This window comes from Centroberyx affinis, unplaced genomic scaffold, assembly GCF_046629955.1.
Source record: "Centroberyx affinis isolate AG114_WGS23_722 - 3 ecotype Tasmania unplaced genomic scaffold, CSIRO-AGI_Caff_v1 ptg004137l_1, whole genome shotgun sequence".
NCBI lineage: Eukaryota > Metazoa > Chordata > Actinopteri > Beryciformes > Berycidae > Centroberyx > Centroberyx affinis.
In genome coordinates this window covers 154,825-170,926 of record NW_027281907.1, presented here as the reverse complement: position 1 = coordinate 170,926, position 16,102 = coordinate 154,825, and the positions used below count along the sequence as shown (strand labels likewise).

Sequence of the window (16,102 nt, the reverse complement as noted above, 5' to 3'; positions counted from 1 at the left end):
AGGAAGACCTGCTGATCCAAGCACAACAGGGAATGTACAGAATGTCATTCAAACTTGTAGCCATGCAGAGATAAGTATGATTGGATGAGTGCTGAACTTGAGTACATATTTTCCCCAGTTTACTAGAGGGAGAGCCTCCGCTCGCCTTATGATTGTGTCTTTATTTACATCTGTGGAATTTGCTGCAAATAAGCTTATCCGGTGCCTGGAGGAGACTTTACGTAATATTTGGTAGGGGGGGATTGAGAGAGTTTAAACGTTGATGTAACTATGCTTGGAGCGTGATGTGACTAACGTTATTAATATTTGGTATTAAAGTTTGTGTGTGTGTGTGTGTGTGTGTGAGGGGGATATTAAAGAACATCAAAAATTCAATCATTGCCAAAGACTCTTGCTTCCTTTCCCTCTTTCCTTTCTCCCTCTTTCCTTTCTCTCTCTCTCTCTCTCTCTCTCTCTCTCTCTCTCTCTCTCTCTCTCTCTCTTACACTCTCCCTCCCTCTCTTTTCTCTGCCTCTGTGGCCTAATGATGTAAAGGGTAGCAGCTCACTGACGTTTAAAGGTGAGCATTTATAAGATCATGCAGCAGCGGGCACATTTACCAGCCCCTCTGCTTGGTGAGGTAACACAGCTTTGGTATTGACCAGGACCTTCGATACCAGTCTGCAAAACCCCTTATGAAACAGTTAGGTAACCATGGCCAATTTTCCAAAAGTGCCTTTTCACTGGGTTGATCTTTGCCTACAGACTTACAAGGAAACAAAATGAGCTTAGTGCTGCATTTAAAACTCTGGTCATGAATAATTTAATTAACTGGATATCCTCTATCCACCCTAAAACAAAATTTATGTTAGTTTTGGTGATATTGGGCAGTTAAGTCAATATTGGTTGGCGTAAACAACTCTAATGGGAATGTGATGATGAAAATTTAAAATTTAGGTTGGATTAATGACTTAATGACACTAATCGTTCGTTCTCTTGTTTGTCTTTAGAAAGCTGTCCTTTACATGAAAGTTGATATCCCTCTTCCCTCATCAATTATATATCAGTTGATATCTCTCATCTTGTTCCAAGAATAGGGAGCATGTATATTGATCAGAATGGCAGCCTTTTGACAGTTAGGGGTGAGCCCAGGTCTCCTGTTCCCCGTAATCAGATGTTTTTGCCTGTACATTCACTCCACCTGATGGGTCCATTAGGGAAATAGCCACCTGGCCAGAAGAATTCCAGACAGGTCAGGTTAGGAGAACCCTCTGAACCCCAGTCCACTCGGTGCAGGACATTGGCACAGATGCCAGATAATTTCTGGTAACTCACAGAGAGAAAATACACTGTGAGTGGTTCTAACAGCCTGTCCTGTCTTCCTGTAAGAGTTCCACCATCATCATCTCTCAAAAGGCTAAAATGAGATTGATGGATCAATCTTCTGCATGGCCGATGGACAGTGAGATGAAATCATTGCCCAACACACAGCTCAGGAACATAAGAAATCTAAAAAACACATCCCAAGTAATATTTCATTCCACATCATATTTACAGCGTCATATTGAACGTCAGGCAGAGAGTCCAAGATCAGATTGCATGCCCCAGGCAATAATAGATGTTAACAGATTTTTGGTTTATCAAAACATACAGCTGCTGGGCAAACTAAACCGGGATTGAAGCCAGAGCTCTGATTGGCTGTGATACCGGAGACCTTTGTATCCGAAACTGCAGGCTTGTGTTTCTTTCAACGGTTCACCTGCAAGATGGCCCAGCCTCACACGCAATTTCCCCAGGTCTCACGCCACCAACCATCCAACCACAGTATAAACCCCCATCCACTCAACACACACGACCAGTCTCTCTCTCTCTTTCTCTCTCTCTCTCTGTTTCCACCACACTGGCACACTTTCAGTCACTGAATTAAATTGAACAATAGCGATTCTGCAGAGCGAAAGAGATAGAAATGTGATAGTTTAATCAACCTATAATCAGTCTGAGAGAGACATTTAAAAAATTGGAACTTCTGGGAATTTTCTGGGCTGTTCTGCTGAACGTGGCTGATCAGACCTGCAGGCCAGAAGCCTCATTAACTGCACTGGACTAAAGCTGTGATTTAGGGTGTTATCACACCTATGGTTAATTTTCTTTGGTCCGAACCACAGTGGAAAAGTTAATGTTGTTGTATGGTTGTGTTTGTTTTGTCCAGGTTCACACTGCCCAATTACAAGCGAACCAGGGCTTGTCAACAGTTTGCGTAGGATGACGGTTTTGGTAACGTGTCATTCTGCAAGTGGGAGTGTGTGTGTGTGTGTGTGTGTGTGTGTGTTTAGGGGGCAAAAGATTCCGGTCCCTGTAATCTTAACTAAGCATGGTGGACTTTTCTGCGCTCTTTGCCATAATTTACCTTCTCTGGTGGTCATACGGTTAAATAATAGCTGAATATAAAACTATCAAATAAAACTATATAAAACAATCAAAAAACTCTTTGTTTATATTGAACTGCTTCTTCCATCCTCTCTGCCAGAGAATGAGATGAGGTGATGAGGTCAAGTTCTGGGAGATCATCGGGGAATCAGCCTGTAAAGTTTGGCTGTCTCGCATGGCGCCTTCATGTGTTGTTGCTATATCTTAACCATGTCTGAAGTTTCTGGTCTATTACCACAGATCCACTCACATTTTGGTCTACACTAGCCTTGTGACCCGGGCCAAAGCGAATCACAGCAGCCTAAAGCCATGCAACACACTCACACACTCACTTTACATGCTCACATAGACAAATGCAAACACACAGACACACACACACACACAGATACATACATACAAACAGTACATACATACACACATGGCTGTTAATTAGAATTCACGCTAATCGAGTATGTGTCAACCATGTTACGCATGTGTTGCTTCGCATGTGCGACCTGTCATCACAGGGAAAGGTGGTGATGATAAAGTGTCAAATTGTTACTATTCTGTCTGCTTTTGAGCATTTCCAGCATATTTGCTCTCCGAGTACGTCAGCGCTGGTGGTGAAAAAAGCCGAAGTGTTTCTTCTGTTGTTTCTTTATCGTTCAGCCACGCAATGCGTCATCCATAAAATTGCAGATGAGGCCAAACAGCAAAACATTATAAAAATATCTGAAGCTCCTACCAGCAGAAACACGGCATTTCTGCAGGTCATTTCTCTTAAACTGCAACTCCCAAGTCTGTCACAGTTGCGTCCTCACCCTTTAAAATGTTTTCATTGACAAGAATAAGGAGAAAATTCACTGTCTCTATCTAATCCCTGTTTACAAGGGATTGGTTTCGTAACAGTAAAACATGGCTTCAGTGTGCATGGAACAGTGTGCATACTGAAAACCAAAACAACACTTATCTGTTTTCACATCAACAATGAAGCGTACTGTATTTTCACGGAAGGCCACGGCATCTTTTTTTTTTTTTTTTTCCCAGCCTGTCCTGTCCTGTCTTCGCTAATTGATCAAGGCAAACATGGAGGCTGAGAGGGAAATGAGACTAATGTGCATGATTGGCCGTGACCTGACTGGGCTGGTCCTGCTGTGTTTACTCTGCTTGAGGGCCACGTTGCCAGGACCGTACATGTGTCGGGGTCCAGCTATGTAACAGAATAGTCACTGTGGCAATCACGTTCTCCTGTAGTGGAACACAAGCACGGCAAAATAGTAAAGAGATAGCTTGAAATGTGAACGTTCATGTGCTCAAGGGTGTGTGTTTTGCTGTTTTTGTATGTTTGTACATGCGCATGTGAGAGTGTGTGTGTGTGATTTTCAGGATCGACCATGAGCTGGTTCTCAGGCAAGTATGAGGAGCCAAGGTCAGTGTCATCACCCTTGAGGTTCAACAAAAAATGCATAGTAAATGTTAATGTTTCTCCCCCTCTAACCAAACAAATAAATAACTCTGCAGGCCAAGATCTTGCCAAGGCTTGTTTGTATCACAGCCTCAAAAAATCAGTCTTCCATCCAGCATTCTATGCTGAATCTGAATTTCCAGGTTGTTGTTTTACAGAGGAAATGATTCCGAATTTAGTTAATGGGTTTTGCCTTGCAGAAAGATAATACATACTGATTTGAATTTATTTATTTATTTATTCATCATAGGCAAGGCAAGGCAGCTTTATTTGTATAGCACATTTCATACACTGGGGCAATTCAAAGTGCTTTACAGAGTGATACAAATACAGTAAAGGTAATCACATTCAGCAATCTACAAAGTCAAACAAGTTCAGTTAAAGTATGCTCATGTAAATGTGGTACTTGTTCAGAATCAGAACTGCAACACTTAGCTCCAGTTTCTATTACTTTTAAAATGGCTGAAACTCCTTTACAACAGCTGCATGGCACAGTCATCAAATACTGATACATTATCATTATATCAGGGTTTCATGTAATACTTACTGTATGTCAATTATTCAAAGAAATTGAATAATGTGTTAATTTAAAAAGCGCAAATTTCAACATAAAAATATTTTTTGGAATTGTCAATTTTCTGGAAAAACATGCCTTTGGATTAGCCATAAAAACTGATATTATGAGGCTGATTTCTGGACACTGTTTTGCATTCTTAGATGCACTGGCCTTTTGTATTACCTACCTGTATGCACTTCTCTTCTCTGGACGTGTGCTGGATATAGCGTTGCTTCCTCAAATCTATTCTGCATTGTGCAGGGAGGAATAAATAGCAATTAATTTATTTACTAACAATAGTATCTTAAGCCAGCCAATTGTGCCGGAGTGGTCAATACACATAAGAACAATACGAAAATGTGTAGGTCTGACTAAATATTAATTTACTTACGTTTGTGAATGTTTATGATCTTCCCTCCACCTCTGTTTTTGTACAAACAGCGTTATAGCAATGCCTTGCTGAAAAGCCATTCTGCACGTGTTGTGTTATATGCATCTCTGGGAACACATTGGTTTAAATACTGACCAATGGTCGAAGGTGTAGCACCAGTCCACTCCGCCCTTGTTACACAAACCCACTGCTTATGCCTCGAACACCCAGGCTTAAGTACACCTATCTGATTTCATCGCCAATGCCCCAAAGAGAACTCAGAAAGGTCATCAGTGTTGGGAAGTTTTAGATGTCACACAAAAGCAAGGCAAATATCATAACACAAGGCCTGCTGTGTCTCAGGACTATTGTAGATATTGTGTACAATCTGATGCGTGGGCTGAAGCTTAATTAGTAGGCAGAGAGAGGGAACCTTGAAACACTGACAGCAATCTGGCACAGACTGCTCTGAAAACAGGGATTTCATTAAATAGTCCCAGCCATCTCTACCATTGAAAATAAATGACACAATTGCCAAAACAGTTAAGTGAAGTTCCTGGGAAACACCATCTTCCACTATCAGTGGGATGAAAACATCACTGTCACAAAAGCCAGAGCCAGCTGAGAAGTTAATCTTCTCTTACATAAATGTGCGCCAGTTTTACATAGCGATCCAGAAATTAGTTACTACCAATACACTATCCATCATTATGTGGTTTGGCACTTCATAATGACTAATAACATTCTCACCTTCCTGGTTCCCATATGAAGACTATTTGACCTTTCTTGAACAATGTTCAATGCTTTGTATTGTCTGTGTTTAATCTGGCACTAATAACAACCAGGTCCTGGTGCATGGAAGCATATTTGATTTTAATTACTAGAAATACCCTTTAAACATCTGATCTCTTTATGTCATATGCAATCTGCTGGGAGGCACTGACATCATCCATCTCCTGTCTCTATGGTGCATTACAGGTGAGGATGTAAGTGAAAGGCCATGAGTAGTCAAGGCGGTAAAGTGGATGAGCAGAGTTTGAGTCACAAACGCCAGGCTCTATCTTTAGACGGCCTGTGGGGTTCTTCAATCCACACACACAAGAAAGTCAATACAAATTGGATTGGTTGGCTTCCTGGGACTAGAGTTTTGCCCAGCTGTTCTTCACCTGGTTTCACTGTGACCTTTGGATGCTGTTGGTTGCCTCTGCGATCACCTTTGGGCTTAGCTGGCGGATAATATGAGTCCATCAGATTTCATGAATCCTCATATGCCAGGTTCAGTCAGTTTTCCTTCTCATGTCTTTCATAGGTTTATGGTCAGAGAAACATTGGATAACGTCCTCTGTCAGAATATTTCCTTTCCATAATACAATTGCTATAATAAATTACAATTGCAATAATAAATCAACCCTCTTAATGTCCAGACTTACACACAAAGAAATGCTGTGATGTTTTGTGTATGTAAGAAAACATTTATTCAAGATATCTGTTCCTTGGAAGTATGAGGAGTCTAACTGCAACCATTTTTTTTTCTTTGAACATATGTTTCTTGTACTTTCAAGTGCGCCGCTGCGCCCCCCTCTGTTCCCCTAATCTCATATTCCAAACTCCAGTAGTCGCTTTGTCCCGATGGAAAGTAATTGGTCCTCATGGAGGAAAGGGATAGAGACTGATACTCGTCTGCTGTTTCGGCTGCCTCTAGTTCTTCAACAACAAAATTAAAAATTATATATGATGATGCACGTTGTTGTGGATTAGATGGTGCACAGTTTTGTTTAATGTCATTGCAGTTTTGTTTAACGTCATGGTTTAATACAGACATACGTAGAAGCTGAAATACACTAATAAACTCTTGCAGCAGTTAATAAAAATGCCACGATTATAAACAGCATTGTAGCCACGTTACTGGCAATTAATTTGCGTTAATTACGCACGACAACACGTTGCTTAAATGCTGTTAAACCAACTGAGCATTATATCTCAACAACCCCATATCTTTCGTCTGTCTGCTCATAAGATCTAGACAGGCTGACGCAAAAAACAGTCATAGTAACATTATAATTTCAGGTCTGCTCCAGCTCCCCAAGCCTTTGCGTGACGCATGACGCATTGGGGAGGCGCGGCAACCTTCCCCCATAAATATCCAGCCTGCTCTTTCCAGGCTTCAAACGCACCCGTAGCATCACAAGGGGAATTATAAACGACTTCTCGCCACAGCACCATCAACTACTGGGTGCAGCTGCTGCAAGCATGATTAAGAAAATGTCCCCACCTGAGAACGAGCTCGACATCCCGGCCAAGAATTGCCACAGGATGGTGATTCTGGGCTCCACTAAAGTTGGCAAGACAGCCATCATATCTCGGTTTCTGAACGAGAGGTTTGACGACCAGTACACACCTACTATTGAGGACTTTCACAGGAAATTCTACAGCATCAAGGGAGACGTTTACCAGCTGGACATTTTGGACACATCTGGAAATCATCCTTTCCCCGCTATGAGGAGGCTCTCTATTCTTACCGGTGAGTTGAGCTCTGAAATCACGCAGAGCATATAGCATGTTGCCTTATGGACAATATATCTGTTACATGGGTGGACGGGTCAGATTTAAATGCCTAAATGTTGTGCAATGAAATCGTGGTATTAACTCGGTCTTCTTCTCTGTCTCTCAGGTGATGTGTTCATCTTGGTGTTCAGTCTGGATAACAGAGATTCCTTCCAGGAGGTGCAGCGGCTGAAGCGCCAGATATACGAGACCAAGTCCTGTCTGAAAAACAAAACCAAGGAGAACGTGGACGTCCCGCTCGTCATCTGCGGCAACAAGTGTGACCGGGACTTTTACCGTGAGGTTCAGGAGGAGGAGATCGAGCGGCTGGTCGCTGGAGACGAGCAGTGCGCGTACTTTGAGATCTCGGCAAAGAGGAACACGAATGTAGACCAAATGTTTCAGACTCTCTTCACCATGGCCAAGCTGCCCAACGAGATGAGCCCCGACCGCCACCGCAAAGTTTCCCTGCAGTATTGCGAGGTTCTCCACAGAAAGTCCTTCAGAAACAAGAAGTGCAAAGACGGAGACGCATATGGGATTGTGGCGCCCTTTGCACGGAGACCCAGCGTGCACAGTGACTTGATGTACATAAAGGAGAAAGCTATAGGAGGCAGCCAAGCGAAAGAGAGGGGCTGCGTCATCTGCTGAGAACTTTCTTTGCCAATGTGCAGGAGACTTGCTGTGAAGTTGCAAAAACTGAGGTTCGACCTTAAACAGGGTAAAATAAGACCTGCCGTCGGGGATGTCGACTGTCGCAACACCTCGGGCAGCAGTGGGTGTGTGATCCAAACTGTGCTGAGACACACGGAGCATGGAAAGTGCCTCAGCTAATATCCCTATGTAGTGATGTAGCGTCAGTCCAGAAAGACAGATGTTCTGCTGTAAATCTGCCTCTACTGAGAATGTATAGCTTGCCGAGAGTGGCGGTCCTACTTGCGGGAAGTTGTTTACATTTTGCTATTTTTTTCAAACAGGGTGGAACTTGAATGTTTGTTGCATTATGAACAAATCTGAATGTATATTTATTACGTCAACGTCTACTTTTGCATAAAACAGATAAAATAAAAGTGTTAATACTACTTTAATTGTCTGTCATTCTTCTGTCATCTCTCAAGCAAAAGACAAGTTACATTGGTGCACAAGTAACGGCGCACACAACATTCATTCTGCAGCGGGTTCCCCCCCCATTGCCCCCATCTGTTGAAAAATGTAAATAATGAAATGTCATCATGTTCATTATTAGTCATCCCAAAACAGTTGTCAAATAGGCTATAAAGCAATTTGAGTGCAATTAATCCAAAGATCTTCAATCTACACACTCTCCCTGGATACACTGGTGTTTCTAGTTTACACAAAGGTTTTGTGAACGTTTGTGCATCTTCACTCAAGTTATTGACAATGTTGCAGTCTTGGGGCACAACATCGCCACTCTTCCCTTCTCAGCTGTTGGATTCTTTATAACTCACTTAGTCTACTTTCTTGCAAGTCTAAAACAAAACACAGAATGAATGTGCCAGCTGCATACTGACAGTAGAAATGCCCCATAACTGCATAATGTCTCCAGAACAATGCAACTGGTGGTCACAGCTTTATGTCAAATGAATCCAATTTGTTTTATGTGCTGGACAAAAAAGGACTTAAATTAATATGATCTTTATCAATACTTTATTTTATTACAAAATATATAGGTAAGGGGAAATAAAACACCAAATAATTAGAAGTGGTTATTACAACAAACAAACTCAGTTTACATTTTTCAAAATATAGTAGCATCAATAAATCGCATAAGGCCATTGACTGAAGCTCAATAACATCGTACAACAGAGCCATTCAGAAGTATGAAATCCGTGCTCATTTAAATGTCCATCAATGTCCATATAGGCCCACTTGATTCCCTTATGTTAGCTCCTCCATGGGTGAGGATGTAAAGAGAAATGTCGTCCTTCATCCACCTTGAATGTCTCCGGGTTCCCTACAGTCCGTGCAGATACGCAGCCTTCAGCTTCATGACGCTTTCGGCACGTCAAACATGCAGAGGCTCTTGTACTTCTGCAGCAGCTGGTTCTTGGTGCGGACCTGCTCCCGCAGCGTGGCCAGCTGCTGCTGCTGCTCCGCCGGGCTGCTGTCTATCCCGGGCATGTTGGAGATCTGCTCCCGTGCCTCCTGGATCTTTGCCTTCAGCTTGGCTAGTTCTTGATGGACATCCTGGCTGTCTTTGTCCATGCTTCAAGAAATGTAAACAAAAAAAAAGACAAATAAGGACATATGTTAATCCAATTTTAGACATCTAGCATACACAAGGAATACTGTTTCTGAGCTAACGTTAGTTACTGTCTAGCAGCTAGCGTTAGCTAACAAGTCAACAAGCTAGCAAAACGATTGTTTACATTCAACAGGATTGCCACGTCAAGCCACAAAATAAACATTTACCACACACGTATCTGCTGGTATTCTTACCATTTGATAATATCATGAACTAACGGCAACAAAGAGCAATCATCGCTCTCCTTTTCTTGCTTTGTTTGAGCCACCGCCATCACGTCCCCTGCTCTGCGGCGCAGATAATTTACGTCATCAAGGATCAGCTGACTGAGTACACGACGGCGGACGGACACACCAGACAGGAGTTTGTAGTGATGTGTTTCTAAGACGAAGAAACTTTCATTTATCACCTCACACAATACTTCAGTAGTAGTTTCCTAATTACCTGAAGTGTTCTTCTTCGGATATTACCGCTTCAAACAGTTTGGTTTGGTCAAGTTTTTACATCTGACAGCTCTCTGATTACACTTGATGCATTCTCACTCTAAAATGACTAAGACTAACATCAACATCTCTTGTTTAAAAAATGATTGCTTAAAATATATCATAACAGTGAGTATTTCATACTCACTGTTATGATATATTTAAGCAATTTTATTATAAATGGTACTGGTATGTTAGAGGATTAGAAAGCTGTAGGACAGAATGTGCTCCAGTCAGTTTAATAATTCATGCTGAGTGCTGACTCCTCAAAAAAGTAATGATGAAGAAACGGGAGTGCTACCCAGAGTCTTTCTTAATCAGCATTTTAGAGAATGTAATCATCTTGGCATACATGAAGGACTATATGTATTCCCAAAAAGGATGCTCTTTGGAATGAAACCCTTAACATGCACTTTCCCATTTCTCCTTTTTGGACTAGCATATAGCCTAGATTTCACTCTATATAGGCCATAGGTCATTTATTTATCTGACACTAATGCGTAGAACATACAAATTTGGCCTGTGATGGCTAGGAATAAATACTCCACATCTCGATACCTAGCAACCTGTATCTATATCTAAATACAGCCGCCAATGTCTACAAGCGTGACTCAACACATGGCACTCATGCAGACTGAAACGTGTGTAAACACTACGTGGTTGCAATGTGCAGGATGAGCAGAAATATATAGGCTAATGCAGTGCAGTGAGTCATATGTCTATTGTGTAGATCAGTGTCAGAGTTGTATTCAGGTCATACCCATCATTCTGGGTATATTGCTCTTCCTTGTCCTCATACATGGCTGCTTCACATCAAATATTGATTAACAGTGGGATACAAGGTGGGAAGACCTAAAAAAAAATCTGGAAAGGTGAACATGCGTCAAACAAATTTTAAACATCACTGAAGCTTCCTGCCTTTCTGCCCCCCTTGAATGCAATAAATGTGCACAGATGCAGCAGCTTATTTGTCTTTGCATTTGGGTATCAACACAATACAAACAGGAATGAGATACACACAGAGTTAAGCCTATACCGCAGCAATACTGTGGCTCTGCTAATAATAAACCCAGGTTTCCCCCTCATGTCACCTGCCTTTCTCCCACTCATTGACCCATATTTCTGTGATATCAGGCCACAGTGACCCAGCGGCCCCCACCCTCTTTTTTCCCCATTTTAGGCCTCATTAACCTGGCAAAAATGATGCTACAATAAAAGGCTTACTCAATGTTTGACCATTGATACCTGGTAGTAAGTTAATATTGGTAAAGACCATGTTGGCTGCATTATGTATTGTATCTCTTATCATCTCCCAGTGAAAAGGAGGATTACGTAAAGTAACCAGCCATGATGAAGCAACATCACAGATTAAGTAGTGTATCGGCGATGCAGTTTGTTCATCACATTTGCAAATTGTCAGAGGAGTAATTGTCTTTATAAAAGACACAAAATGTGTCTTGCTGTTTTTGTGTAAATCTTTATGCTCACTGATTTGCCTTTAAGGGAACTGGTGTTATTTCTTGGTCTCTCAACCCCTACTGTCTGATCCATATTTTCTGAGCTGTATGTCCTCATTAATGGATAGATCCAGCAGTTGATCCCCTCCCCAACCCACACACACACCACGCACACACACACACACACACCTGATTAGCACTATAGGGACAAATTCTCATTAGCCACCACTGCAGAGAGACAACCGCCACGACTCAGCCAGTGAAGAACTAATTAAGTGCAGTCTTAGCGAGAATGACTCTGTGAACATTTAGATGTGGAGTTAATGGAACGTTTTCTCATACCTCCAGCTGTGTGGCGTAGCTTTGGTGATGACACCAGACACAAAAACAATGATTCTTTGTGTTCTCCCTAATTCTCTGTGTGATTTTCAGCATCACAGCACCGACAATCACGTATGACCCAGATCTGAGTGTGTGGGGCATTATGTAGCACAAGGTGTTTTCTTTTACCATTTGTGTCATGGGGAAAGTTCTGACACAGAGTCCTGAAAAGTGGGTCACATCATGCTCCACCTCCACCAATATCAACCCACACAAAGAATTGACCATATTTGAATAGAATAACATGCACATTATTAGTGTAATGTGTGTAATGCATGAATGTTATCAGACTACAACAATGGTCATGTAAACCTAAATAAAATGATCAAATCATCAAATCAACATGTGCATGTAAACATAGGTTATACATAGTTATCATTATGGTTTATTTAATAAATTAAAAAAAATTAATTGTGATTTTTGCATCATCCTGACACATTCTGAGTGATTTTGACCCATTTACCAGCTGAGAGCAGGAAGTGCCTTGTTAACTCAGTCATGTCAGTCAGAATCAGAGATATCTCCCTGAGTGATTCACTGTGTATTGCCCATTTGGTCCTTCTACAGGAACACCAATTGGCCCGGAAACTGATATCACTGGTAAGGAAAAGGAAAAAAGACAGAATTTAATTCCTTATTCCTTAGGCAGAGGAGTAAATAAGATGCCGTTCGCCTTGTGACAGGCAAACAAAAGAGTAGCTGATATTATAATTACAAGTAATGGTAAAAAGTGGTAAAATGGTAAAAGTAAAGGTTATAGTTATAGCTGACAGAATCATTTAGATCCTTTAACAATTCTGTGCCTTTTGTACGTGTAATAACTGAAAATCTTGTTTAACTTGTAACACCTACCTGCACTAAAGACAGACGTCATGATCCTCATCCCAAGACCACTGTTCACAATTAATATTCAAGCTGCTTTTCATTCTTTTGCATTGCATTGCAATCGAGGCAGAAAGGTTATCTGAGAAAATGGCAATATGAAAAGCATAACTCTGAAGCAGGAGAATATGTTGATCATAAGTCTTTGCCTTCATCTAGCTGTTTGGTTGAAACTCAATAATTAATATAAACATGTTTTTTAAATCATAATCACAATGATGTTTGCCAATTTTGTCAGTCATGCACAACTGAGTGGATGAGAATAAAATTACTGAAATTCTAATAAAAAAATAGAAACGCTATGTTTGCGAGTGGATGATTTTTGTCTCTAAACTCTATGTTTTATTATTCTGGGCAACACCTTGAACGAAAACACTGCCAGTGTTATATGATTACAAATTTGTTTACCTTTTTTTGTGCCTTGCTTTTGTCAAACATTTCATAATTCCCTCTTATGTAATTCAAACTCTGCACTGATATTCATCAAAGCTCTTTCATCGCAGCAACAGAAATGCATCATGACAGCAGCAGAGAACAACCTCCTGTAACCTGCTCCTCCACTCAGGGAGATTTAATAGGTTTCTGATTTTTTGATGTTCCCTGAAGCATTACATAAATCCCCCTCAATTTCATGCCATGTTTTTTTTACTTTTTTAATCAACTAATTTAGTTATTGTTCTGAACAGGCTGTTGTTTGGAAGAGCTCAGTCATTGCCTTGGGAATTAAGACCGCTGGTTTGGAGATAGATTACAAAGGCTGGATAGAGTCGACTGCGGAAACGCGTACAAAAGGTCATGCTTTAACTGCGGTTTGAACCTCTGCCAATTAAATATCTTGTGCGACACACAAGATATTTAATTGGCACATGTGACAATGAACAACTAGAATTAATTAAGATCATGCTTAGTTGATCATGACAAAAAATAAATAAATAAATAAAACAGGAGAGAAAGAGTACGACAGATAAACAGGAGAGAGGGAGTGTGTGTGTGTGTGAGAGAGAGAGAAAAGCTTCTGTCATTTATGCAACACCAAAAGTTATAATTTAGCCTCTTTCCACTATTTCTTGTAAATTGTTAGCCAGGACAGTAAGATATCAACTATTCTAAACACAAACTCTGAAAGTGAAAGGAAACGATGATTAGTGATTTCCCCCAGGCCCTGGAGATTTCTACCTTATTAATTCCCATCATCTAAACTGTCATTTCACTAGAATTTATTCTGGTCTCTTTTTGATGTCGTCTCTTCCCCTCTGAATTAACCCCCCCCCCCCCCCCCACCCCCCAGTTTGTCCGTAATTTCTCTGAATTAGTTGGAGTTTTCAGTTTCAGTTTTAGTTTTAGTTTATGGAGGGTTTTGTCACAGGTTACTGTTACTTCTTGGGATGAACTGCTGGAAATTTAGAGGCAACAGATGTCTGTAGTACTTTTGTAGCATCTCAGTTAAGGTGAATCTTACTGCCTTTTTATTGATAACTTCTAATATTAGAGGATGCCAATATGATAGCCAACAACTTGTCTGCATATGCTCAATTTAGACTCCTCGGAAGTTCAGAATATCACCAGAGACAGAGAGCAGACATATAATTTACTCTAGGAGATGTTTTTGGGCCTAAATCGAATAAGCCACCAATAGGGGAGAGCAGGGCTAGTTGTCACATGAGTAAGTTGTGTCAGTGGCTTCATTTCTGAAACTAAATATTTTAGAGCCAAAAGTCCTATTACATAAATGTTTACTTTGTTAATAAATTAATAAGGTTACCTATGTTTATTACAACCCTCTAACATAAGAACAATTTTGATACCTGAAAGTACATTTTTCTTATTTATTTTACATATATAATTATACATTGTGACAAATAAAAGCAAGGGTCAGCTATAACTCGATAATAAATGTGAATGGTTTAGTGAAGCTCTGTGCTCAGAGAAGGGATCGTGGTCAGGAATGCCTGGTTGGAGCATGTTGTCACACTGATTTATGTTGTCATAACAAACAAACTATCAAAAATCAAAATTTGTTTTTTTTCTTTGGTTAGAAATAGCTTCACATTCATTCTACTCTGAATGAATATTATTTTGGTACTTGAACCCACAAACATTTGGCTTGTGCAGTAAGTGGCCTCACACACAATGTGTATAAATTACATGTAGCCTACATTAAAATATCATATTGTTATAAATTGTATCAGACATTTTGATGCGCCCTGATGTGTAATAAGTTGTCACAAGTTGTCACCTGGTATTTCATCAGTAATAACCTTTGCTTCCAGCAAATTATTCAAAATGTAAAAATGCCATTTTTTAGATAAGACCTAACTAGAAAAATATATATTGTATCTCAGTAAGAGAATTATTAAGATTATTGAGAATTAATGAGAAATACACCAATGAGTAAAAAGTGTGACAATATGCCCCAGTCTCCCCTACTCAAAGAGAAATCTGTGGATGTTAATTGAATTTAGTGGCCTGTAAAATGTAGGGCTACATTTCTCTTCTTTCCTCAAGCTTGGATTTAACCGTCCGCTCATTTTTATTGTCTGTGGACTTATATCTCCAAAGATAATGGTTATTTGGTTTAGTCTGGCTATAAAAAAAAATCCATGGTAGCGCTTTGATAGCAGGCCATTTGAAACGGGCCATTTCATCGAATTTGCCATTCACATGGCATTCACAGAAAATTCTCATATATTTCAGGATCAAGCAATCTGTTGCTCAAATGATCTTATGTGCCAGGGCTGAGTGCTTATTTTGCTAGCCTTCCATCTCACTTTGTCTCTACAGTTCAAGGCAAACAGTTAACAACCAAAACTGTTCCATTAGTTTAAAAGACACAGTTTTCTGTGTAACTGGTTCAGGGAGTTCACAGAAAATAAAATGAGTAACAACTCTTTTATAATGTCATACTGGGGCCTGAATCCTCAAAATAATGATGCATGAATAAAGAGCACAAGACATCTATCTATCTATCTATCTATCTATCTATCTATCTATCTATCTATCTATCTATCTATCTAAAAACCATGCATAAAAGACAAATCAATGCATTGTAGACCTAACAAATTTCCAAAAATATAATGGAAAGCTCCAGCTGGTGAGAATTCTAATTCTGCCTTAATTTGTTGGAAATGTTTGCTTCTGAGTGAACACTGTGGCCAATGCCATCGTATCCTATGATGAACTTTGTGTTTGGGTTACTCAGGACTATTATTAAAATATGCATTAATATAATTCACTTAAGACTAGCTGGAAAATATCATGATTCAGTGAGAGATCTATACTAATGGTCAAAAATGTTTAGTCATGTGCGACACATT

General features: G+C 40.2%; 2 protein-coding genes across 2 annotated transcripts; one reads left to right on the top strand and one right to left on the bottom strand.

The window, feature by feature from the left end:
• The first annotated feature begins 6,972 nt into the window (after positions 1-6,972).
• On the top strand, positions 6,973-8,374 carry LOC139663861 (dexamethasone-induced Ras-related protein 1-like). Its single transcript, XM_071542626.1, has 2 exons — positions 6,973-7,297; positions 7,448-8,374. The coding sequence occupies exons 1-2, from the start codon at positions 7,027-7,029 to the stop codon at positions 7,969-7,971; spliced, it is 795 nt and encodes a 264-aa protein (XP_071398727.1). The 5' UTR covers positions 6,973-7,026; the 3' UTR covers positions 7,972-8,374.
• Positions 8,375-8,971: 597 nt separating this feature from the next.
• On the bottom strand, positions 8,972-9,890 carry med9 (mediator complex subunit 9). Its single transcript, XM_071542627.1, has 2 exons — positions 9,781-9,890; positions 8,972-9,547 (listed from the first exon to the last, which is right to left on the bottom strand). The coding sequence occupies exons 1-2, from the start codon at positions 9,858-9,860 to the stop codon at positions 9,328-9,330; spliced, it is 300 nt and encodes a 99-aa protein (XP_071398728.1). The 5' UTR covers positions 9,861-9,890; the 3' UTR covers positions 8,972-9,327.
• Between the last annotated feature and the right edge of the window lie 6,212 nt (positions 9,891-16,102).

Coding starts and splice junctions, on each gene's coding strand:
- LOC139663861 (XM_071542626.1), top strand. CDS start 7,027: ATGATTAAGAAAATGTCCCCACCTGAGAACGAGCTCGACATCCCGGCC. Junction 7,298..7,447: donor GAGGCTCTCTATTCTTACCG/GTGAGTTGAGCT, acceptor TCTGTCTCTCAG/GTGATGTGTTCATCTTGGTG.
- med9 (XM_071542627.1), bottom strand. CDS start 9,860: ATGGCGGTGGCTCAAACAAAGCAAGAAAAGGAGAGCGATGATTGCTCT. Junction 9,548..9,780: donor GTTCATGATATTATCAAATG/GTAAGAATACCA, acceptor CATTTCTTGAAG/CATGGACAAAGACAGCCAGG.